The 26,515-nt window shown below is 40.5% G+C and overlaps 1 protein-coding gene across 1 annotated transcript in view; it reads left to right on the top strand.

Moving 5' to 3' along the window:
• The window catches only part of RYR3 (ryanodine receptor 3), a 393,465-nt gene that overhangs the window by 58,944 nt on the left and 308,006 nt on the right, over window positions 1-26,515 (top strand). Inside the window, exons 4-7 of the mRNA XM_012649115.1 lie at window positions 14,318-14,392; window positions 16,672-16,750; window positions 22,072-22,184; window positions 23,776-23,875. Of these exons, the coding sequence (XP_012504569.1) occupies window positions 14,318-14,392; window positions 16,672-16,750; window positions 22,072-22,184; window positions 23,776-23,875 (367 nt within the window). The remainder of the gene's footprint in view (window positions 1-14,317; window positions 14,393-16,671; window positions 16,751-22,071; window positions 22,185-23,775; window positions 23,876-26,515) is intronic.

Genomic DNA, 26,515 nt, shown 5'->3' with positions numbered 1-26,515 from the left:
TGAGCAGCTGCCGTTTCCCAGTTCATTGTTTCTTCCAGGCAGCCACGTGGACTCTATAGAGCAGGTGAGGCAACAAGGATGTGCAGATCCTTGATTTATCAACTATACAGATAAAGTCAGTGGGAGAAACAGCAGGTCTGCAGCATTCCCAGGTGCTCTCAAGAAAGTAGTCTCAAGTTAACCTGTTATATGGAACTCTAGTTCCTCTTCTCATCAAGTCAATCTTTTCCTGTGGCACAAATCCCTTCTAAATGCCTTACTATATCTTTCCCCAAGTGGAGCTATGTAGGCCACTGCTAACACTATTTATTGCATTTGCAATTTTTTATTAGATTGAGCTGTTCCCAGGGCAACCAGGAATGCTAAGTTCACTGTGCTGAATCCCTGGTCCAAGTAGATCCGTTTCTAACTGGTTTGTTGTTTTTGATACTTGCAGGGATTTTAAAATTTTTTCTAATTTTTTGTGCTTGCATGAATGCAAAACATTCCTCTGTTCTGCCAGTCCCTTTCTCCATTTGTCTATCCATAAGGACTCAATGACTTGCATACTTGTTTCTGAATATACTAACTTCATTTTAATGCTATTAACCTTGGGATTTTTTCTTTTGTGTGTGTAATAGATGTCACTTAGCATTTCCCCACATTCATACTTGTTTTTCTAAACTTATCCCCCTATTTAAAAGGAATTTGTGTCTTTTTTAATTTCACTTCTTTTTCTCCCGTGGTACTCTGTTATTAAAATATAATTCTAACAGACTAAAAAGCCCCTATTAGTTTGATTTCTTGTACTAAACTATGTTTAAAAAACCAATTGCTTCCATCCCTTCTTCTGAAGAATCAGGTCCCAATTGCTACATTTTGCAAAATGTGCTAAAATAAGAAAGAGGCGTCCATATTCCACCTTCCCCCATGTTTCAATAAGGGCTACTTTAAATTATCCTCAGGTTCTAGCACAAAACACAGGTGTATCTACCCCAAAATGATCCTGATTTTAACACATATACACGTTTATCCCTTTAAACCAAAAGACTCCTATATCTATAATATGTGCTCTAAATGTACTCACTTGATCTAGGAAAAGAGTCTTAGGCCAAATCCCATTTTTCCTTACAAATTCTAGTGGGTTCCAAACAAAGGGGAACGCTGAGTCAGATAACATGCTACCCCTGGTGTTTCCAAAGTCCCCTGAAGGTGAGGTCCAGCTGGCTTCAGACCATGAATTTTGTAACCCATGGAACTCGCACAGCATTCTGTCCCAGATGGAGCCCCTGTGATTTTTTTCAGACTGGCTTTAAAAATATTATCACCATGGTAGTTCACCAGTAAGGAATAACCTGGGTCACCATGTTAACAAAATTGGTAGCAAGAGCCAAACACATTACTCAGTGTTCTCCCACCTTCTAAATAGCTTTTCTAATAGGACTGTCATAATTTGAACTAAGAGTCCCTGCTGTAGCACTGTACTTACTGGAAGCTCCCATGGGCAGTACAGTGACCATCTCACACAATGTGCCACCCGTTTCTGCTTTAGTATCATCTCAGATTCACATCTCTTTTAAAACATCTGCCATGTTCCAAAATACAGTTACATTTTCTCTTGGATGCTGACATCCTCCTTGCTTGGTCCAAGGGAGCTCGAATTAACCTTTTTAGCATTGCCGCTGGTATCTTTGAGGGCACCCTGCTTCCTTGCAGGCAGCAAGGTGGCCCAGTTCCATCTTAATTTTTCTATCACAAAACATGAAATTGGATAACTCTTTATCCCTAGTTGCTTTTCACGGAGATAATATTAGAAACCAAACTCTGGCATTAAGGATGTGTATTTCATTGCCCCCACCGTGACCAGGCTCAAGGCAAACTCGGTTGGCCTGAGATTGGAGGAGATAGCATGATACCAGAAGAGAGGTTACTTAAATCACCTTAGTGGCAAAGTGAGACCCAATACTTATTTTTATGAGGAACATGAATTTAAAGTTCACATTGATAATTCCAATATAGTTCTAGCCTCCCTTATTTTTCCTGTCTTACTTAAATATGAGAGCTTATTCAATTAGTTTTTTCTCTTTGAGGTAACACAGTTCCTGTGGTCCTTAGCTCTGTTGTACTGTGCTTGTCCTTTCTCCATTCATTTGTTTAAAAAGCATTTATGGAGCACCTACTGTGTGTCTTTTCCATCCTCTGGTTTCATGGCACAGATTTCTAGGGTGTCAAGGAAGATCTTCCTCCTTGATTCTTCAAGCTGCAGAAACAGCCATAGATGCATATTGGTTACCCGACAGTGATACAGTTCTTAGTGATTTGTATCCTCTGCCCTGGCTCGAGTCAGTCTGTCTGTCCCTCTGGCTTTCTCTCTTACTGGGGACCATCATGCACTGCTGCTCTTAGAGAACGTATTTGCTTCTTCAGGTTTCTGAAGATGATTCCTGGTCAACATGATCTCTCCCTGTGGAAAGAGCCCAGATCAGTGACAATGTTCTTTTTGGCACCAAGCCATCACGTTACATTAATTGTAACCGCCAACCCCTGGGGAACCGAATGACTTATTTTTTGTCTCCATCCATTGAAGGAGGCAAACATCAACACAACTGAGATTTAGTTTTATTAATTTTGTGGAATTTTTTTTCAAACTGTGAACTGTGTTTGGTGTTTTTGAGCCGGCCTCCTCTTCTCTTTCTCCTCTTCCTGTTCTCACAGGGGCTCTGCAGGTGCTACTTTTGATATACCTTCGTCCCTTGCCACAAAGCCTCCACAGTGTCGTGCAGCTCAGGGGAAGTCAGGTTGCACTGTCAGCCCCAGTAGGTTATCCTCCGCATGGGTGATACATTTGCTCCCTGCACAATGGGGAGAAAATACATCAGATGGTGCTTACTCTGTTCAGGTCCCAGCTTCCATTCACAGATCAGCAGAGGAGACTTTTTTTTATTTTAGCTTTTATTTTTCCATTTGACAGAAGAGCTACTGGATGGGAGGAACACTTGGATCTAAGCCAGGCCTCTGAAAGGTGGGCTTTGGAAAGCAGCCATGTGAATAGCACCGAACGAGTATTAGACAACTCCAAACAACTCGGAGACATACTAACCCTGCAGATACAAAGAGAAAAGTAGAATGTTGTAAATAAGAATGCAGAATGCTGAAGTGCACCCTTAAGGGCCACAGATCTGCAAGGCACAGGAACCAGAGTGAGAACATAAAATCAGAGATGAATGATTCAAGAGAGGGGTGACGAAGTAGTAAGAGCAGAAATAGTGCAAGTCCCTTTCCTCCTAACCTGCTTTTTTCTTTGCTATTAACTCTATCTCTTCGCAGCCTGTAGAGTCCAGACAGGTGAGTAGGGAGGTTCAGATTGTATGTGTGTGTTGGTTTAGGAAAGGGTCCAGCTGACCTTTGATGTTGTGAAAATGGGTGGATCTGGGGGAAAGCATGGTTGGCCTGGAACCCTTCCTCTGTTAAGCTTGGGTTATCGGGAGTCCTCACCACACATAGATCTTATAGTAGGGATTTGTGTCTATCACATATATGACAGCAGAGCTGAGAGAGAGGCAGGGAGAATCAAACGTTAGCCCTAAGCTATCAAGGGCAAGGGGAAGCAATCATGTGTGTTCTTTGCTTCTTTGAGGTTCTGGAGGAATACTAAAGGAAAGTTATCACTGGTCCAAAAGGATGGTTCTGAGAAAGGGAAGTACTTACTGACTGTGAGCATCATACTGATTACTTGGATGAAGGGTCCAGCGTGGCTGGGGAAGTCCCAGAGGGTGGCTGTCAAGCCCAGCTGTGTGTCAGAATTACCTGGGAGCCTGGGCCCCACCTTGGGCCCACCAAATCAGAATTTTATGAAAATGGCCCAGTGTTTATGGGTTTATTTCTTGTTTTGTGTTCATTTTTAAAGCTCCACTGTTTATTCAGGTCTGTAACTAGGACTGAGGGCCACTTCTCTAAAATGAACCCATGAGAGGTTCAGAAGAATAATGTCATTACCCTCAGAAGAGCCTATGGTCCATGCACAGGTATGAAGTATTAGGGGCACCTGCTCTCCTACCTGTCCACAGGCCTCCACGTACACAGTAGCCTTGAGGATCAGCTTGTCCACCCAAGGTCACTTCATATGCTTCAAGGAAAAATCAAGCTGTTTGTTTTGTTTGGGAATATAAACTTGGCCCGAGGCTCATTATGTGGATAGAGAGAGAACAGGATAAATCAGTCTCCATCCAGCGAGATCATAGCTGGAACCAGTACATCAAGGACAGAGGGATGAAGAAAATAGAGGTTGGTTGATATAGGACATCTGGGAGGAAAGAAAAATTAGGTTTAAGGAGTACAAGAAAGAGGGAGAAGGATCGGATAACAAAATACAATTTGACCTTCTGCTTGATAGCCCATGTCGGTAGAGATGTTTACACACACTGGTATTCAACTGGGGTTTCATGATTAAAAAAAAAAAAAACTTCTATTTTATTATTTGTAAATCCCCAGGATGAACACTGCTTTTTTTTTTTTTTAAATAAAAGATCAGAGACAGTGTTCAATTTTTTATGTCAAGGTAATCTAATCTTTTAAATGTTAGTCTCTTTGTAGGAAATATTCATCATATGTTACATTTGGTAAAAGGAAATGATTAGGTAGAGCTCTTGGTCTTGACTTTAACTGACCCCTGGTCCACCATATCATCAGAGGTTGGATGAATGATGAGGAGTATGGGTGGTTCAAACAAAAACCAGAGCAGTGACTGGAAAACAAATTTGGCTGACAGGGTCCTTTAATATAACGAATGAACTTGGCAGTGTCAGGTTCTTGGAAATGTTTTAGCTATGGAAGAAAGAGGGGAAAATTAATCCAGAGGAAAATAATTGCCTCATCTCTTTGCAAAGTATACTTGTCATCAATCTAAATGTCATTAATACCCTGACAACTATCTCCTGTCGAGTTGTTCTTTTGAAAGACACCATGATGAGAAACGTGTGTGTGAGGGCTGCCATTTTGGCTTTCTGGCTCCCGTGTGGCATCTGTGTTCAAAGGAAACTGCAGGTGCATCCAGGATGGCCCTGCACCAAATTAGGAGGCATCCCAGCAGCCACCTTTTATTCCTCAGTGGTTTGTAAAATCCCAGGCCTAGTAGGAACCTCAAAGAGTAATTTAATTTCTTCCCCAATCATTGTGGTTTGGGACAAAGAGGTGGGAAATCGTTGCACAAATCTACATAGATTCTCGTAGGTTAGTAGCTCTTATTTTAAAGTATTGGAGAGCAGGAGAGTCCTCAGTTGTCTTCAGTCTGCACCATGTAGGGGCTCTTCCCCTGGTTTTAAGGGCCCACAGGGAAAGAATCGACTCTGGGCTACTACAGGACCTCCCTGCAGTCCCCAACCCATCTGAGCCACCTCTCAGACTTGACTTACCCCATGGGCCACGTTTTTGCAAAACAGAAGCCAGGTAGATAGGTTTCTGAAAGAGACTACTTCATTGCTGTGCAGACTTTTACTGCAAATCATGTTCATGACCTAGAATTTACAGCTTCTCAAATTAGGCTCTGGCCTTTCATGCTTTTGTCCTAAAATACTTCCATGTGACTGTGAAATTAATGACATGAACAAAAAGGAGATTGCACAACCTTATCCAGGAAAAATAATTCTAGGCACTTCCAAGAGAGAGAGGATTGTCTGGATTCAATAAATTAGTAACCATGGGAATGGTAAATTTGACATTCCATGGTGGGTAGTGGAGGATGGATTGTTTGGTTTTTGCGTATGTTTTCTTTGCTTAGTGGCAAAGTTTATATACTTAAAGCAGAGAAGAATAGCCTCTCTGTGCACTGCTTTGAAGGCATTCTTCTCTTCCGTCCTGTGATATGAGGAGATGGGGAGCAGGCAGCCCTGTGGGTGTGGGAGGTAGAATCAAGGTCACCCTACAGGAACACAGTAGCAGATGGAGCAGTGACTGCCTAAGGTCCTCCTGCCACCAAACGTAGCCAACTTTTTTTGGTGGGGGGATAAAGGGATGTCCTTTTGTGCCTTATAGCCTCTGACATTTGCGATTGTCTTTTCAGTAAGGCAACTGCTGATTTACCAAGACAGACTGCCATGACACTGAATTTGGGGAAGTGGAGATATCAGATGTTGCACTTTCCCTCTCTTTTCTGAACTTCATTAAAATGCTATTTCATGACTTCAGTTTTTAACAATATCCCAAGATGCCCATGAAAGACACCAAGGATGTAGCCTTCTTTCAAATGCATTTATCTTAAGGGCCTGCACAGTCCTGGTTGGGTTGCCCCAGACTCACTCGGAAGATTTCTTAGAGGGGAAACCTCTTCACAATGCTTTCTGTAATCAGTGGCTTAGGCATCTCTGACTGTTGGTTTTAGATTCATATTAACCATCCCATTATAAGTAGAAAATCAAGGTGTCAAATTAAAACAACGATACCTTATTCTTGTGTAGTATTTTATAGCCAAGGTTGAGAGCCATGGGAAGTAGGCAGCATCTCCGTTCAGCCCAAGAAAAGCATGATTTGGCAGTTACCCACTTGAGGAATGGAGTATCTGCTCCAAAAATGATGGTGAAAAAGCAAGTTAAGTGTCCCACATTGGCCTCTTCAGAGTTTCACGCCTAATATCATGGAATTAGGATGGCTGCAGTGTAGTAATTCCTGGCTCTGACTCCTAATCACAAGTCATACTAACCTGTGCACATGCCCCTCCCACCCCTGGGCTAAATTTTCTAATTTCCAATGTACTATAACAAAGTCCTTCTTTATCTATCATTAAAGAGGAAAAATTGTCCCTGTTACCAGGCGTTTACAATCCAAGACCTGTTTGGAAACTGCCCCATCAATTCCTTCAGTGTCATCTGAGCCGGACCACTGTCCAGCCCTGTCCATCCACAGGGGGTTGCTTATTGGGGTCTTCAGAGTTTGGCCAGAAGGGGGTGATCTGCTGACCAAGTGAGGAAGGTGGACCTGGAATCTCAGAGCTGGGTGAGGCAGCCTTGGGAAGCGTGGAAGAGTGTAAGACCAAGTCCCCTGAGATAAGAATAGGATCCAAAGTGAAGAGTCCATGAGGGGAAGCCAGTGGGGTTGGGACCCAAGCAGGAGTGAGTCCCTGTGTGGGCCTGGTGCTGAGCCCGAGGGAGCTATAAGGAGCAGTTCAGGTGTCTTGAACAAAGGCTGCCTCTCTGGGTTCTCCATGTAACACCGGGAGAGTCAGTGCCTAAAGCACACACACTAGATATGTTCCCCCGTCTGCCACTCAGGGGTACAGTATTTACTGAGGATCCTGGCAAATTAATCACACCCATGAGCAATGGAAAGTGTGAGAAATAAACAAAATACTTTTATAGCACTCCATTTCATTAAACACATATAACATGATGTTGTCACCCCACACGTGTACACTTTTCATTGAGATGAGGACATAATAGTGTTATAGAAAAGCTTAGAAAAGGAAAAAGTCCAATGGTTCTGCAACCAACAAAATGGGTATTTCATTTTTATAGGTTTCCTTATCATCATTGCATGTATGTAAATAATTGAAGGCATTTTGTATTCTACTTACCATAAACATTTTTCTGTGTTTCCACATAGCCTCTGTCATTGTTGTCTTAATGGTTACAGGATAGAACATCCTGAAGAAGCCCCATGATTTACTAGATAATTTGCGGGGGAGGGTGGAGATACTTAGGTTCTTCCCAAGTTCATTTTGTTTCCCCCATTACACTGCTCTGATTCCAGCTGCGTGCATACTTTTTTTGATTCTCTTGAATTGTTCCCAGAAGTAGAATTGTTACAGCAAAGGTTATGGGCTTCTTTACAGCCCTTTTTATATATTACCATATTGCTTTGCAAAAGGGTTGTACTCGTGCCACCTTGCATAGGATCATGTCAGCTAAATTGCAACTCTAACAGCATTGAGTTTTTCCCCCACTTTTGCAAATTTTGTAGATGTAAAATGATAAATCAAAGTTGCTCTAAGTGTCATTTCTTTCATTACTAGAAGAGATAGAATATTTTCCATATGTTATAATTTTCTTGATATGCATCATTTATTCATATCCTTTGCCTACTTCTTGAGGCCTGTTTTTTTCCTACATTTCAATGAGATCTTAACCCTTTTGTCATAGTGATACAAAGTCTGTCTGTAGCCTATTGAATGTTGGTGTTTCCATTGTGCTGAAGTTCAGTAATTTTGGTACAATCATATCTTTTATTTCCTCTGAGCATATCTGTTTCTTCGAAGCATGGATAAGTATTAAGTCTGTAAAGGATGTAGATTATTTATTCTATCACATGCTAGTTCTAGAATTTAATTTTAAAATGAAATATTTAACTCTATTATCCATAGAGAATCTTTTTCTATGTGTCCTGTGGATCTCACTGAATGCTTTTCTGATTTGCTACTCACGTATCACAGAGATATGTGCTTAATAATCCTGCCTTACTCCTATTGTGCTGAAAATCTGCTTTATCATGTGCTACATTTTCATATAGTAATATCTGTTTATGAACTGTCTATATTGTGCTACTTTCTTCTTTTTGACCCAGTACCAGAGTGAATGAATGAATTTTGCTTTGTAACATTTACTAAAATATGGGTCCTTTTCGGGATAAAAGTTCCTTACTGTTTATATTTCAAGATTAATTTTATAGCAGTTTTGTTGAATTCCAAAATATCCTATTGGACTTTTAATGAAAATTACATTAAATCTATAAGTTAAATTTAGGAGACTCCGCATGTATGAATATTAGTATTCTCATTCTGTAACAAAGTACACCTTTCCATGTCATCAAATTTTATTTTATGCAGCAAAGTTTTGTGTTTTCATTTTGAAGGTTGCACTCACCTAATTTCTAAAAATTTAATATTTTGTAGCAATCATTAGTAGAATTTTTCATTATGTTTTCTAACTGAATATGCTGAGTTACTTGTTTTTGTTTATTTCTACTGTGAGATATTGTTTTTACTCATAGGGCATTGTTATTATTTAGTTGTCATTTGTACCAAAAGAAATGCAAATCTTCCGAGCAATATAAAGAGCCTCCAGTCTGTTTAGGAAATGTTGTTCTGTGACCTCCTAGAAAGACTCCTTTCTTTCTTTGATAGCCTGAAAGAGTGGAACAGAAGTGAGATGTGAAAAGAACAGAAAATTAAAGCACACATATCCACATCTAGAAAATGACTTCGTGTCCCACAAGACCTCCCAGAAACATGGCCCCTGAAGCTTGGTCAACTATATTAGGTTCAGCCAGGAGCCTTCCTGGGGCTTTGAAATATTTCTTAGATCTGGAACCCCCAAAGTGGAATTTAGGGTCCCAGACCATAAAAGAAAGTGGTTTAGAGATCGAACAGTCTTGAAACATTTGTGTGTGGCTGGATAGAAGCACCGTCCCCCTCCCCTCTAGTTGCTATATCTGGTTTATCTTACTAGGAGGCTGTGTCCTCTGGGAACTACCAAAAGAAATGTCAGTGATGAAAATTAGTCTTGAAATTATAGGCGAGATGATTGAATTAATGATCTAGTGGGACAGTTTTCCTCTGGACATGGCCTCAGAACCTTTTACAAGCTTTTTCCTGACCCATCCCCCCCATCCCATGAGGTGAAACTAAATCTTCTGCCAATGGTAACAGCCAAGGTCGCTCGTAGCAGGGATGGGACTGCTACCCTGATAAAGTCTCAGAGTCTCGAAGTCTGGACCCCCCTCAGGAACGATCTTCTATGTAGCATATCACATCTTTCCTGGAATGTTATTCTAGAATTAGTTTCAAATAGTGAAAAGAGTAGACTCAAGTTCAAACCCACATCCACTGCTTATAAACCAACGATGGGAATGTTTCTTGAATTCTCTATGCCTCTTTTTTTCCTATCTGTAAAATGGAGACAAAAGGACCACCTCCTTTTTATTCTTTGACTCAGGAAATATTTAACGTCTGCCTCCTATGTGCCAGGCACTGATAAAAATGATGTGCCTGGACACAACATACTCATGGAGCTTATATTCTAGGGAGAGAGAAGGTAGATACATATCAAAAATAATAAATGCCATGAGAGATGATAAAAAATGTGATAGAGTAAGGGTGACTGTTCTTGTAGAAGGCTTCTGTAACGAGTTCTGAGCCCAGAACTGCATAAAGGGTAGAAATTAACCATAAGAAATTGGAGGAGGAACATTCCAGGCAGAGGGAAGCACATGTGCAAAGGCCCTATGGCAGGAGCATGCTTATCTGAAAATTAGAAGAAAGCCAGGATGGCTGGAGCACATGGAGTGATGGGGAGCATGCTGCTGGTGGGCGAAGTTACAGAGTGCGAGGGAACCAGGTCAGTGTAGGGCAGGAATTGGGAGGTTACAGCCAGCAGGCCAAATCCACCCTGCAGCCCGTTTGTGTATAATCCTCTAAAATTGGTTTTTAAATTTTGATAAGAATGTTTAAAATTTTTAAAAAAGAGAAAGGACTATATGACAGTGATTATATGTGGCCCACAAAGCCCAAAATATTTGCTATCTGGCCTTTTTCAGAGAAAATTTGTCAACTCCTGATGCCTTAGGGGCCACAGTGAAGGCTTTATACTTGTGCTCTAAGTATGATAAGAAGCCACCGGGGGTTGAGGGAGGTTGAGGATGAAAGTCATGTGATTGTGACCTGCAGTTTTTAAAGGATGGCTGTGGCTGCCCTGTTAGCTCAGGCTGAAAGGAGAGGGGCAGAGCCGGGAGCAGTTAGGAGGCACCGACAACTCAGGTGGGGAACCTGGGGCCTTCTGATTTTAAGATTGTTCTTTCTTAAGCACCAAGGGAGGCAAGAAAAGCTTCATCTTTCTCTGCTTCATCCCTTTTAATTAAAGGATTTGTTCTGTAAAATTTGGATTCAGTCGAAAGACTGCACTTAAGGCCCTAGGAGGCCGCATGTGGTGCCACCCACGGCAGGGGGGACCAGATGGGCAGCAGCAGGGTGCTGCGGAGGGAGATAGAATATTTTGAAGGCAGCATTGAAAGGTGCTTTGGACCGACTGTGGGGTGTAAGGAGGAGAAAGGAGTGAAGGATGACTCCGGGAGGTCTGGTTTGCCCACCCCTCCTACTGTTTCATGGAAACGAGAGAAGGAGCTTTTCTGCCGCTAGGGCTTCATTCACCCCTCCGTTTGTTCCAGCATTTTGCAGTCAGGGTCCCTTCCAAAGTCCAGCTTTGATTGTTACACTCTCCTTTCAAAAACCTACTCCAGTGTCCCCTGGCCATGGAACAGAGTCCACTCACTGACTCAGTCAGTCTTAGCCCTCCGTGATCTGACCACCCCTCGCGTGCGTCCTAACGTGTTTCTGGCTGTTCCGTTCACCCACCTGGCACTGGCCAGCGGCTGGGCTGAGTCCCCACGTGTGCTTTGTTCTTTCCCCTTCCGGGCCTTCAACCCAGTGTGTTCCTCTTTCTCACTGTGCAGTCATTTCAACAGTCCTACCAGCATGCTGTGATCCCGCTTTTCAATAAAGTTCTTCTGCGACACCCTCTCCACCCTCCTAGTCTATGCCAACGCTCTGTCTTCGCCTCTCTAATGGGCATGCCGTTTCCATTTGTAGCATGATTTTTATTCACAAATCTTACCTTCCCCACTACAGAAAGACAGTATAGCTGTAGTTAAGTGCCCTTGTCGTCATTAAATACTGGCTCTGAATTTGGAACCTGTATGATTTTGAGCAAGTTAATCACTTTAAGCCTCAGTTAGTACAACTGTAAAATGGAGCAGCTTGTACAACTGTGAAATGAGGTTGATGACTATAGTCATTTTGCAGCGCTAAGAAGATAACATGATTCATGTGTAACACTTGGCACAGCTCTGTGCCTGCCATATGCTCAGAGCTCATTAAGTCCCAGCTATACCAGTTCACCTCCGTGAGGCAGCTGAGGAGGTATCTTCCTAGCCTATTCTTATTGGCACTTTGTACATGGGTTTTGCATAGAGCAATCAAATGAGCATACTATAAAAAGTAGAGCCAAATGATCTCAGGTTCTTACATTAACCCTGAGTTCAAATCCCACCACCACCATAGCAGCTGTGAGACATAAGGCACTATGGTTACCTTCTTTGAGCATCATACTCCTTGCATACAAAATGAGGGACATCATTCCTACCTTGAAAAGTTGCTGAGAATGAACTGGCGATACATAAAGCACTTGATACATGGTGTGCGCCCAAGGGTGACAATCACCATGATGCTAATTATCAAAGTTTCTGCAGGAAAAGCTGCTGTGCTCTTCCAGCACTGGACTTAATCTCTTGAAGCAGTGATTCTCAAAACATGGGCCCTGCACCAGCAGCATCAGTGTCACCAGGAACCTGTTAGAAAGGCAGATTCTCAGGCCACACAACAGGCCAACTGAAGCAGACAGTGTGGAGTGGAGTCTGGGCGATGCTGATGTACACCGGCCTCTAAGAACCACCGCCTCGGAGAAGGGAGGATTTCGGAGGGGAAGGCTCTGGGGTTCTGCACAGTGACTTCCCATTTGGTCCTTGGGGGGTACTTTAGTCACTCTGCTTTTCTGTTGGGACATCAGTAAGGGACGTTAGGGTCCAGAGGTGTTTCTAGTAGTGTCAGAGAAGAGGAGCACAAGCTGCTCCATGCCACTTCTTGGGGTCAGCAACTTTTGACTCTTTGCTACTTATCATTACAGAGTTGATAGGAACAAAGAAGAATTGGAGGAAGGTGTGACCCATGGTTAACAGTAGGAAATATGATTTAGCAGTTCACTGTGAGACGTAGGACTGGTTTGGGAGCATATGCCCACAATGTAAGCCATTGGGAACCATCAATCAACTTGTAATAACACAAGTGGATAGGGCCAATTTTGGTCATACTGACAAGATGTGAAAATTATTTAGTATGTCTAATTTTAACGTAAGCTGTTGACACATTTGTAAATACAGAAACTAAAGTTAGTGCAAATTGTTTCAAGAAATTTGGAACTATTGTGAAGAGCATTGTAATTCCTGTGTAGTATCAAAGCCTGGAGAATACTTAAATATCTCTATAGCTGTGGGAAAAAAGCACAGTCGCATTTATATTTAGTTACCAGCTATTTTTGAACACGATACCACTTTTATCTTTTTTCTTTTCGTTAGGCTTGTTGTATGACATGAAAAACCATCTCTTTGACAGAGTGGTTCTGTTAATCCAAATAGAGTCAAAATAACATTACTCAAAGCCTGATCTCCCCTTCCTCCACACCGCTCGCTGCTCGAGTTGGAGGTGGAGACGGGCAGAACCCCAAGCCAGCCCTTTGTCTGCTGGTCTGTAGCTCTGAATAAAACAGGCTGTCTGGAAGGAAAATGCTAGAATTTCTCTTCATAATTAATTTTTGTCTCAAGCTTTGGATTCTCTTTTTATGCGTGTTTGGGGAGGGAGGGCCTATGCTCAAATATCTTCTCCTGAAAGGAGGGTGTGATCAAAAAATGCTGACTGTCTCTGAGAATAGGTTAGCATGATGAGGAGAGACTTGGTAAGAGGTTGGAAATGTTGATGCCAAAAAATTCTAGAATGGTCTGTAGATTTTTTCCACGCTACCTACTCACCTCTGACTAGAATGAATTATAGCACTGTCTTGTCCTCTTCAGTTCAGTGTAGTAATATGTGAATCCGATGAAGGGAAGAAATAAGAAAAGACACAAAGAGCTTCATGTTGGGCCTTGTCTTCCTCTCACGCCTCCCTCTGCCACTGTTGGGCAGCCCCTGAGCAAATAGCCAGAGAGCTGCCGGTGAGGCAGAAAAGGTACCAGATGGTCTTTTGACTGAAGGATCCATTTCTGTGTAACTGGTTGCCCTTTTAAAGCCCTGGGTTTCAGAGCTTGCTCTCCTTGGTGAGATCTGTGTAGAAAGGACCTGGGTAAGGGAGTGGGCAGAAGGCACACGCGCCTTGGAGGGAAAGATGGCACGGCACAGAACGTGACCGCATGTCTGCCCACCGCATTGCCTTTCTGTCGCTAGGCCGTAGCTACATCACGTTTGTTTCTCTCTCTCTGAACGCTTCTGAGAAGTTTCAAAGGAAGGTAAGCGGTACCCGTCTCATTTTCATGCTTGCCTGGTAGAGCAGCTCCGGGTTTCTGTGATCCTGGGCAGCACCATTTCCGAGGAGAGATTTGGCCCCACGCACCCTCTCCCAAGGATGTTGCATGGCTGTGATCACCAGTCTCCCTCCGCCCGCCAGCCGGCCACTTGCTTCTAGAATGGATTCCTTGGGAGCTTTGCGATGGGTCTCTTCCTGGTAGTCTGTCTCCCAGAATTCTCGTGCTGCTTTGCTCTGAGAGAAGCCAGAGCTGGCGGATGCTGACATCTTTCCTGTCATCCCCACAGGCAGCACAAGGTGGTGGCCACAGGACCCTGCTCTATGGACATGCAATTCTCCTGAGGCACTCTTTCAGCGGAATGGTAAGCACATCTGAGGTCTACTTTCACCATTGAAGGAGGAGGGAAGAATGAAGGGGTGGGGGCGGCGAGTACAGGAAACCAGCAACTCCAAGGAAACAGCAGGAGCAATTGGAATATAACTAATTATAGCACATTATCGTCTTAGCATTTCCTTCACATCACCTACCTCAAGTTGCAATTATTTATTTGTATTTGCTTAATGTCTGACGCCCTGTCTCCAACTTCAGGAGGAAGAGAACCACGTCTTTTTTATTTTATTTCGCTAAACTTAAAGTGCAGTGCCTGGATATACTAGATTCTCAATAAATATTTGTTGGATGGATGAATGATAAAATGACTGAAGGAGCAACTGATCTCTTTAGTATATAAGGAGAACCAGGATAAAAGAAAAACAAATAAAATGGGATGTTTGTGACATTTCTACTCTTTTACCGACCTAAAAGAAATTGAATGATACCCATTGCCTTCAGTTCTGGAAAAATTTGGAGGCATTGTGTTAATCTAGAGGAAGGAGGAAGATAGGGGCAAGGTAGTCGCAGAAAGCTGATCCGCTATTACTAATCAGGGATCCAGAACCAGAATTAATCAGAATGGTGATAACCCAGTGTAACTTGAAAAAATTTGCATGTTTTAGATAAATGTAATTTGTAAACTACAGGTATTGCAGACCTTTTGCAGTAAGTATTAAGAATAATATTATGATCTCAATCAAAACTAGTATGTGCCAACTCCAATAGTGTTTACTCTCGATTGCTAGTCTGTCAGTGTAAGGAAGATTTGTCTTTCTCTAGCCCTAGTGGAAAACTGATACATTAATTCAAGACTTTATTTTCATACATCTACACCTGCAGCAGGATGCAAAGTTCATCCCAAAGCTTGAACTATCAAATTGGCAGCAAGAGCAACAGCTGCCTCTTAAATAATTTATTTATTGCAGTGTTTTTTTTTTTCCTGAGCACTGGTAAGAAGCTGACCTTTTCAGCCTGATCGTTCATCTGTTGGAGTCCTTCATGGCAGAGACAGAGGACAAACAATGACCAAATGCAAGTGTATCTGAGTAGGAGATGGGGACATGTTTAAGAGTGGGGAAACTTTATACCCTGAAAGTCTCTGGAGTTGAGAAGTGGCGGTTTCAGAATCTTGTGTTTATCCACAGGATAAATAAAACGCTAACACTTCTCTTTACCTACCTAAATAGAATAAACAGAACCTCAGGACTTTGAAATTCAGGCTAACATCCTGGTAGAAATATGAACGCTTACATTATATTATTTATAATTAAGTTTACCTTTTCTTTTAAAAAAAAAAATCCCACTCACAGTTAACATAAACTCTACACAGGCTAGTTCCTTATAAGAATAACTCTGAAAATAAAGCCTATGAGATATGACTTTGTGTAATGCAATGATTTTCCATCTTCCTCTTGCAGAAAACTAGAAATACAGCTAAGAAGGCACATCCCAAGGGTTCACCTGTCTCCCAGTCTAAGATGTGTGTCTGTGCCCATCAGTAAAGGAGACAGGGAACAGGGTGTGGGGTTCTTTCCTTTAATAAGTTATTTTAAAAATCATTCATAAGTACCTGCACATGTGTTTTTATAATCAGGAAAATAACCATAAACATTATTTTGAGAAATTTTAAAGTTCATAGAAAAATTCAAAGCTGGAAAATAAATAGAAGTGATGGAATCATCCAAGTCCTCTCCCACCCCTCTTCTAAAGTTAACTTCTGTTATTTTGGTGTAATTCCTTTTAGTCTAGTTGCTAGGCATTTACATTTTTGTGTACATGCTAACTGTATAAATGTACTATTTTATATATTACTTTTTAGTTCAATGTATTATAAACAGTGTTCCATGCTATTATACAATCTTGATAAATACTCTTAATAACATAATATTCCATAAAATAGAAATATCAAAGCTTATCTAGCCTTACCATTATTACGGGTCATTTATGTTCCCTTTATATTGTTCCTAATTTAAAAGTTTCTCAGAGTATCTTTGAACTAAGGCATCTTTAATATTTCAAATTCATTTCTAAAACATATACTTCTATAGTTAAATCACCGGGTCATCAGAAAGAATATCTTTGAGGTTTTAAGTGTATTATAAAAGTATTTTCTTAAACCATTGTATCAATTAACTTTGTAATGAGTAAGATAAACGAGCTCTTTTCAGCGCAGCTCATTGTTGAAATTAACTGGAAACCAACTAGTGGTGAGGTATCAAGAGCCAGTGGAAGAGTGTGACTTCACCAGCATCTGTTCTTCTCTCACAGTATCTAACATGTTTGACTACATCAAGATCCCAGACAGATAAACTTGCCTTCGATGTAGGTCTACGGGAACATGCCACAGGTAAGTCCACATTCTCAGATCTCCTGCTCAGTGGAGTCTAGGGCTAAGGGCTTTTGAGAAGGACCCTTAACGTGTTACTCATTTGGGAGGAGAATAACGAACTAAAGAAAGAATCTGATGAAAACACTGGAACTAAGAATGAAGGAGAACATAATGCTTTAACCACAGCCCACCAGAATCTCAAAGAAAAATTATTTTTTAGCATTTGGTACTGAAAGTAAGTAGACAAGTCCTTCCTAATAAACGATGATACTAAATAACTGCTAAAAAAAAAAAAAAAATACAGGTACCATACTAAGAGTTTAAGAAATGAAATATAGTGTCTAGATCAAAGGAGTAGTCTCATTTTATTCTGCAATGAACAAGCTATTTCTAAAGTAGTGTTTCCCAAACATTAGTCAATGACATCCACCACCATGATTTTTCTATTTAGGGTATCCCCTTTAATATCATTTGCTTTGTTTTTCTTTAAATTTACTTACTTTTGTACTTAGAATTTTACAGACAGAACTTATACCAATGCTAAAAGTAGAAAACTGGCATTGCTTTCCATGGAAGTAGATATAATGAAAAGAAACCCATGCTGTTGAATAACTGAGATGTTGACAAACATTAGAAAAGTGTTAATGATATACTAGTTCCAAACTTAAAATTTTCCTCTGATAGAATCAGAAGGCTTAAAATGGTAGTAAAAAGAAAATAAAGTTTTTACTGTATAATTCAATGTAATTGAATTGCCTTCTACCACCAGTGGTATGCATCATATCTTTCGGGAACCACTGGATTTTTGTTTTCTTTTTTTGAGTGCATTCAAAAATACAGTCAAGAGGTGGGTCCTGAAGAAGGTGCTGACCTTCTGTGGGTTATTCCAAAGACCAATAGAGCAGTGGGTAGAAGTTCAAAGGAGACACCTTTCACTTCAAAGGAGAAAACCACTTGGTAACATCTGCAATTAGCCAGCAGAGGAACAGCTGGCCCTGAGATAGAGGGTGCTCCCTGTGGCTGGAAATACTCACGGACAATCTGACCACCAGCCAAGGGCATTACATGTGAAATTTGTGCTCCATTTAGAGGCTGGGCTAGGTGCCAATCAAGATTTTTTGTCACAAACAACAGAAATTGATTCAGGTTAACTCAAGCAGAATGAGAATTTACTGGAAAGATATTGAGTAGAACTTGCACTAAAGTTGGAGCCCCAGCCTTGGAACTTGGGCAGGAAAAAAGAAAGAACAGGGAAGAGAAAACCTCCTAAGGCACACTGTAGAAAGAGTCTAATTAACATTAGTCTATAATACCATGACATTTTTCCCTTTAATAGGGAGAGAGGAATCCAATGTTGAATAGCCAAAAAAGGACAAAAATTTATTTTTTTTATTCTAAAATTGGGTCTGTTCATAAAGGAAGGATCCAAATTGTCTGATTTTTTTTCTATCTGATCTAGGAAAAAAAGCAAGTCCAAACTATGTGTACCTGCTGTCTCTGCATCTTGCACAATGGTGTCCTAAGAGTGCCTGGGGAGAACATTTTTCTCTCTTCTTCCTCTTATTATTTTCATACCAGGCAAAAGAGTGGATTGGCATCTGCCCATTATGGGTTTTTTTTTCCTAGAATAAGATTATATTTGAATTTGATTAGAGGTTTCTTTGTTTTCAGCTTAAGTGTGATCCTTAAAATATAATTTCCTGTAAGGTATTATCAACCTTTGCTGAAAATTACAAAATGAGTGAAGTGTGCCACACTCTGAATGTAAGTTGGCCTCTAAATATAAACCGGCTGTCAGTCTTGGAGCACGTCATCAGAAAAGTCATACATGGTCTTTCTATTTATATCAGTATAAAAACACTTTATACTTTTTGAGAGTTAGGAAGAAATTGAGAAATACCACTTTCTAGTGGTAGGAAGTGTTCAGGGAATTTATTTAATTATCGGGGCCTCCAACAAAAATAAAGGGAAATAACAGCAGAGAATATTATTACTCTTTTCAGCACTTTTTTCTAAATTTCTAAAAGCAGACGTGGTGTGAATTCTACTGACAGACCAGGCAAACACATGAGCCAACCCAAGTTCAAGTTGACTGATCAGAAGTTGACTGGCCTGAAAACCTAGAGCCTAAAATAATGTACTTTTATTTCACCTCCCTCATCCCCAGGCGTTTCATACTCCCCTTGAAGAAGGCTAGTTGTGAGGGAGAAGGAGAACGCACATCCAGCTCAGATAAGGTTCAGTATTACCAGGGTGCGCCTCCTCACTTTGAAATGAGATTCACATGGACTGCAACAGAAAATAGCATCCTGTTTCCTGCCTGGATAATTCTATGAATGCACTCTTGGCTCAGAAACCTCTTCAGAGTTGTAAACAATCAACTGCTCAGTAGTTGGGTTGAATCTGTAGGAGAATGTCAGGAGAAAGTTTTTTGAACAATTCTGGAATTTTTTTTTCTCCAATGCACTCAGAAATAGTTAGACTTAACAGAGAATTGATGATCATTTTACCCTTGATTTGGGTGACTCAATTTATTCCATTCTCCTCTTAAAGTTTTGTTATTGTTTTGTTTTTCGGGTTTCGACATAGCTTTGGAATTTGGACTTAGGAGGAGAGAAATATTTAAAACACCTACACTTAAAGCCCTATTATGTCTTTTAGGGCCATGGACTGGTCCATCCATTGACTCAGGGAGAGGCTCTGTCCCTGGGTTACAGAGAACAGGAGACAGGAGGAAAACAACATAATTTTCCTATGTGTGCCTCTTCAGAACCGCCTGCAGCCCAGATATCCTCCAGTGGTCCACAGAGTACATAAAAGACACATCATTTTCCCCTTCAAATGTAGAGGTCAACCTCTTTTGTCATGTAATTTAAAATTTAATCAAAGGAATACCCATACATAGTTTAAAGAGAAAAATAGTGCTCCTGAACTTATTAAAAACATCAGTCTTCTGCCCTTGCTGCTCTGGATTCCTCCCTCTCTGAGGCATCTACTTTTAGCTCTTTTAGTATTGCTTACCACTTGTTTATGGATTATATATATACTTTGCTATTTTGTTATTCTTTCCAGATTAGGTATTATCTGCGGATGTCCTAATAAAAATTTAGCACCTGTACTCCACTCTTCCCTGTCTTCTCAATATATTTACATCTACTTTTATTTAACTGCCAAATCAATATTAACTACTTATATTTCTATAACTGTAACTTTTATATTTGCAAATGAGCTTCATATTATCCTCTGACCAAGTAATTTATTATATCACTTTAGAGTTTTCCAATAGTTAATAATTGTCTTATTCGTTTGCTTAATTTTCTGTGATTCAGTCGTTCGTTCATTTCCACACTGTCCTATAGAACTGAAAATCTCCCCTGATTTGATTCAGTCACATTATCTATTTTTTCACTCTTCTTGGGAATATCCACCATCATCCAGGGAATTCCTTTTGTCTCTCTACGAGATTTCATGCTTCTTGGATCTCATTTTGTTGTTGTCGTTGTTTTGTTTTTGATTTTTTAACCTTCTTGGTTTACCACCTCACTTTGGTGGAACACAGTTATCCAGTAGCTTTTACAGAAATGATGCATGAGAGGTAAAATCTTGTCTGAAAGTTTCCTAATTCTAGCTTCACAAGTAATTGATAGTTTAATTCTACATCGGATTTTTTTTTTCTCAACTTACTGAAAGCTTACTTCTAGCTTACAATCTGGCTGTTGAGAAGTCTACATTCTGATTCCAAATCCTTTGTGTGTGACCTGCTTTTATATTTTGGAAGCTACTAAACACCTGTTTTGCCCTGGTGTCTGAAATTCCGCAGTGACGTGTCTTGGCGTGGATCCTTTTCTGTTCTGAAGTCTCCCAGGAATGGACCTTAGTTTGGGTCTTTGTTTTCCATCACGGTAGGGACCCTGTTGGTCCTTTCAATCGGGAAAATGCTCGTTTCTCAGCTTTGGGAAACTTTTAATATTATTTGTTAATTTCCTCTCCTTTCTTTTTCTCTCTGGTCTTGCTTTCTGGAATTCCTCTAGATTGGTTTTCTAATTCTCTTTTCATTCCTATTTCTAATCTGTTTTTCTTCATTCTTCCCTCTGGAAGATTGTTTTCAGCTTTATCCTACAACCCTCTTATTTCTTTCCCTTTTTTTCAGGATCAAGGAGTATTTTTCTTTTTCTCTGAAGGAATCCTTTCATGGATATACTTTTATAGCTGTTTCATGAATGCTAACTTTTTTCTTATCTCTGAGATAATTAATTATGAGATTTTTAAAAGTTTTCTTTTATTCTTTATAAGCTTTTTCTCCAAGTCTCTTCCCCCCCCCCCGCTTTTTGTTTTGTTCCTATTGTTCATGTTAGAGTCTTTCCTCAGAGTTGGGTAATCCTTGGTCTTCATTCATGTCAGATAAAGGCAGGAAAAGCTGACTAGCTGTGGCTTATCATTCGCTAAGCCTCACTTTTAGGTAATCTGGCAAAGAACTGGGCACTCACTGTTGACCCCAAACCATATTATCTTTTTTCTTGGATAGTTTGGCTTCCCTGAAAAGTAATCCTCAAATCTGGGGAGGAAGCATGGTTCAGCTTTGCAGCTGGCATTCTGGAAGCTGAGGGGATGAGAGCAGAGGGAAAGGGGCATGAGTTTTACTAATCGGGATGTAAAATTTAATTATTCACCCATGCTCCTATGTTCAACCCATCTTCTACCTTCACAAGTAGCCGTTACCTCCAATTCCAGAGACTTTCTGGGGAGAATCCATAGCAGGAACCACTATTTTTTATTAGGGATTTCTTCTCCATTTTCTTACTCGAAGACTTAGGTTTTAATTTTTTCTTGGCTAAAAGTATCCATCTGCTGTCCTTTTCCCAAAATATCAATTTCCCTTCTTTGCTATCAAATTTTCACCTGTTGTCTGAGTCCTTGCATATTAAAGCCTTCAAAAAATCCCTTTACTGATATTTTGGTATAATTTCATGTGGGGTGGGGCAAAGATATAGTAGACCAATGAAATCAATTCTTAAAAATCTGGAAGAGACCATAAAGAAAACATTTTTCTATAGCATTAAAAATACACAAAGGCTTCTAAAATTTCTGGCCTCTAATAATCTTTCCCAAACCCTGTCTTTCTGTCACAAGGGAAAATGAAAATGATAGAGTCAAGAGCAGATGTGGAGCTATCTGGAATAGTGATAAGATAGAAATTGAGGTCTAGTGTATGCCTGTGTGTGTACGTGTGTGCATGTGTGTGCACGAGGGGTTGTCATCAGGAGGAAGGAGGACAAGGGACAGGATCAGGGACATTGGCTTCTGTGAAGCAATGACTAACTTGAGGAGCCTTTGTGTAGGAGAAGCCTGTTGGTGGACTATACATCCTGCTTCCAAACAGAGGTCTGAGGGAGAGAAAGTTCGAATTGGCGACGATCTCATCCTCGTCAGTGTGTCCTCTGAAAGATACCTTGTAAGTACCTCCTATCACAGGAGTCCTTCATTTTCACAGTTTTTTCCTTTAGGAATAGATGGCCAAGGAGAACTGAGCTACAGCAGGCTGGGTACAATAAGATGCTTTCACACAGTGTACAGTTGACCCTTGAACAATGTGGGGGTGAGGGGGGACCAACCCCCTACACAGTCAAAAATCCACATGTAACTTTTAACTCCCCCAAAACTTAACTACTAATAGCCTACTGTTGAAAGGCTACTGTCCCACCCTACCAGTAATATAAATAGTCTATTAATACATATTTTGTATGCTACATGTATCATGTACTCTATTATTATAATAAAGTAAGATAGAGAAAAGAAAACATGAAGAAAATTGGAGGGAAGAAAAAATAATCATGTATTTACTACTTATGAAGTGAAAGGGGATCATTATAAAGGTCTTCCTTCATCCTCATCATCTTCATGTTAAGTAGGTTGAGGAGGGGGAGAAAGACAGGTTGGTCTTGCAGTCTCAGGGGTGGCAGAGGCGGAAGAAAATCCACATAAGTGGACCGAGGCAGTTCCCAGCCTTGCTCTTCAAGGGTCAACTGTAACATGTACTCACCATCAAATTGGTATTAACTGATCAGCACTTAAGTGCACGTATAGTAATAACATTCACTGGGTGTCGGGCAGAGGTGGGGGGAAGGAGGGGTTGGGTATATGCACACCTAACGGGTGCAATGCGCACTGCCTGGGGGATGGACATGCTTGAAGCTCTGACTCAGGTGAGGCAAGGGCAATATACATAACCTAAACATTTGTACCGCCATAATATGCTGAAATAAATGAAGGGTCAACTGTACTTGAGAGGTGATTAAGTTCTCTCCCCTGCCACATGATCACAGTGCCTAGGATTTAACAGTTAGTTATCCTTTATTGTGGTCCTGTGTCCAGCAAACTGTGCCAAAGTGCCCCAAGCCCTATTTACACATTAGCTCCCATTATTCTGAATTTATCACATTGTTTAGCTCTTGTCCAGTGAAGAACAAGCCAGAAAGAGAATACAGGAAAATAAGCTTATGCTGGAGAAAGAAAGAGAATTTAAAATGTTTTAGCCCACGGAGTGTTGCAGAGGTTCAAAGATGCAGGTAAGATTCCGCAGCTGGGGATGGGTAATAGGCAGGTACCACCAACATCAAGCCCTTGGGTGGGGACGGGAATGCCTGCCGACCAGAGAAATGTCGGAGGAGTTTCTCGTAGAACCAACCCTGTGGGCAGATTTTACTTTGCCTAGGCCAAATGCTGCGTAATTTTTTCCATTTGTGAGTTCACTTATCCTACAAAGAATAGACGTTTTATGACTTGGTATTGAATTGGACCCAGCTGAGGGGATAAAGTCAACATTTGTCTTCCATATCTGTAACTGGATATTTCCTCGTCCCAGAATACAGTGTCCCACTTTGAAGCTGCTTCTAGATCGGGTAGAGAAATCTCCCACAGGCTATGTAGAAAGGGCTAGATGACAGTAAGGCTGTTTAATTTAATCCTTGAAATTCTAGGTGAGCTGCTTCTGTCAGGACTGGACTGGTGATTTAAAGGATGTCTCATTTCTGTTTCTGCTGCAGCATCTCTCAATATCAAACGGTAACATACAAGTGGATGCCTCCTTTATGCAAACACTCTGGAATGTACATCCTACGTGCTCAGGAAGTAGCATCGAAGAAGGTGTGCTTTTTTATATGCATTCAGCCCTGAGCCTGCCAGTTTCTCTTGTGGTGTATATATTGACATTTTCTGCTACTTCCCAGCTTCCACCTGAATGTCTAGTACACGGGTAGCATGATTTCAGCTCAGTTGAATTTATTTCTCTGAATTCAGTGTGGATTATTTTCTTTCCTGACTTCTGGTTACAGGAGCATGCCTGACATAATTTTTTAATCCTTTGGAGTCCAGTACATTATTATTTTAACACTGCATGTGTTCAGGACTTGGATACTCACCTTCCCTTGCTCACTGAGTTTTTGTTTTTATTTATGGTTACTAGTTGTATGTGTACAGATCTCAGCAACTTTACTTTTAGAAGTGATTATTTGCCAAGAAGGTGACATTGTTTATATTTCTCCCTATTCATCTCTTGACATGGGGTAAGGACTTTCTCAATAATGAAAGTATATTTGGCAATTTGTTTTTACTTGTATTTATGGAATGCCATTTAAAAATAAGTGAAATTTTATCAGTATTTTATTTTTCCTTTGGAAACAAGATCATCAAACTTCGACAAATGTATTTTATTTCACGAAACCAAACAAAGTCAGTGCATCTTTCAAGTTACATAATGTACTGGCCTTACCTCGCCCATAGGTAATACCACAGCTGAGCAGAATAATCAAATGTCAGTGACCTACGGGTTATTGCATTACCTTTATAGCAAGATCAGAATTTTTAAAAATACTCATATCACAGACTTCAGCCCTATTTAAGTCTAGTAGTTTCGAACTGGAATGCCCTTCTGCGCTTTTATGTGTGTAAAGAGAGGAAAAACTGAGAGCTGTCAAGGTGATACCCCAGTTTCAGAAGGCATCAGGCCGAACTGAATAATCAGAAAAGGACAAATTCTTAACTCTTTTGGCAGCAAGTGGAAGGATTTAAAAGGGCAGGATGTGTTTAGCCCTCTCCTTTATGCCAAAATTACCCACCCAAGTCTATTGTCAATCATTCCCTTTCTATCAGGAAAAAAGAAACTCCGGGTTTAAATCTTTTCCCAGAAAATTTTGACTCAATCTTCTCCATGCTAAATTTTTCATTTTCACTATAGAAATACAATGATTTCCTGTCCCCGAGGGTTTGTGGAGAGTAATTAAGGACTGTTTGAAAATCATGTCAAAAAGGTCCTCATAAAAGTGTTGAGTGCCCTTGTTGTAATACAGCCCGGATAGCTCATCACTGAGTTATCTGCTCTGTAGAAAATGTCCTTCCAGTGTCCACTGGTGAGAAACCCACTTCAGCCCTTAAGGACGTAAGTGATCTCCATCACGGTATTTCTTTCCTGACCGTGGCTCCAGTATATTTCGATTAAGAAAAGTTGCGATGCACCAGCACTGGCAGTTTTCTCTGAGGGAGGAAACTGATTGAAGGAGCCTGAGAGCTGCAAAGGAGGGACTCCGGGTGGGGCTGGCCTTACAATCCTGAGCAGATAGTTTAATCAAGAGCTTGGTCATGGAGGGTTTTAATTTTCTAAATAAATTGGCTGTTAAGAATTCCCCTGCAGTATATTATGAATAATTTTAATTCAAAAAGGATATAATTGGAAAGGTTAGTACAATAAGATACAGGAAAATTGGAAGAAGACTTCTGAATATTTGAGGGAAATTTAAGAAAAACTTGCCTAGGTGGAAAAAAAAAAAAAACAAACTAAGGAATGTCAGAATGTCATTGTTCAAGATGTACTGATAACACGCATTTCTCCTCTGGCGTGACTTCTCACTCTTACTGTTTTAATCTAGCACCCAAAATAGTTTAAGACAGCCCCTAAAGTGATCTAATTATGTGATTTTTTTAAAAAAAATCTGATACAGACATTGAGTATACTAGGCTCATGTGTCTCCTGAGAATAGACTAGCCTGGGGAATTTTTTAATTCAAAGGAATAATAAATCCCATTGCTTTGTGCAAGGTAAAGTTCAGACTGGAGCCCTTCTCCTGCTGCTATGTTCTTTGAATTAAAGCTCGGATTTATTTGAAGACTAATGGGTCATCATATCCTTGAAGTTTATAGTTTTCTTCCCATCTCTGAACTCCATGACTATTGAGTATTCCTTATTCTGAAAACTAAGTGCTTGTTGATAAAAGTATCTATCCTGTTCACTCGGATGCTGGAGAGTAATTCTGCTTTCTCCCTTGTGCTGTAGGACTAGCATCCAGATTTGATCTGTGTTTGTTAAATGCATTCAAAAGCTAGCTTCTCCTTAGACAACTCTTAAAAACAATTTGCTACCCAGAGCCCAGCACCTTTCTTTCCTATGGCTGCAATTTAATCAGGATTTTGCCACAAAGCATACACAATGAGATTGTAGAAACTTATCTAGGAATTTGGTATTGGATGCATTTACATCCTAAGCAATTGGAAAATCCTTATGTTCCTAACAGTAGTAACAATATAATTTTCCTTTTGGTTTTTAATATCAATATATACACTATTTTCACCTTTTTGATGTTGGACTTGCTTGTCTCTGAAACCCTATTTAACTTTCAATGTTAGAATTATTTTGAATTTTTTGTCTTTTCTGCCTGAGGCCTGAATTCATGGAATCCCTCGTTCACCAAATGCATCTCTATTGGTGTTTTCTGTAACTGGCTCAAGCCTGCA

This window comes from Propithecus coquereli, unplaced genomic scaffold (genome assembly GCF_000956105.1).
Source record: "Propithecus coquereli isolate 6110/MARCELLA unplaced genomic scaffold, Pcoq_1.0 Scaffold3, whole genome shotgun sequence".
Taxonomy (NCBI): Eukaryota; Metazoa; Chordata; class Mammalia; order Primates; family Indriidae; genus Propithecus; species Propithecus coquereli.
This window is presented reverse-complemented; position numbering and strand designations above follow the sequence as displayed.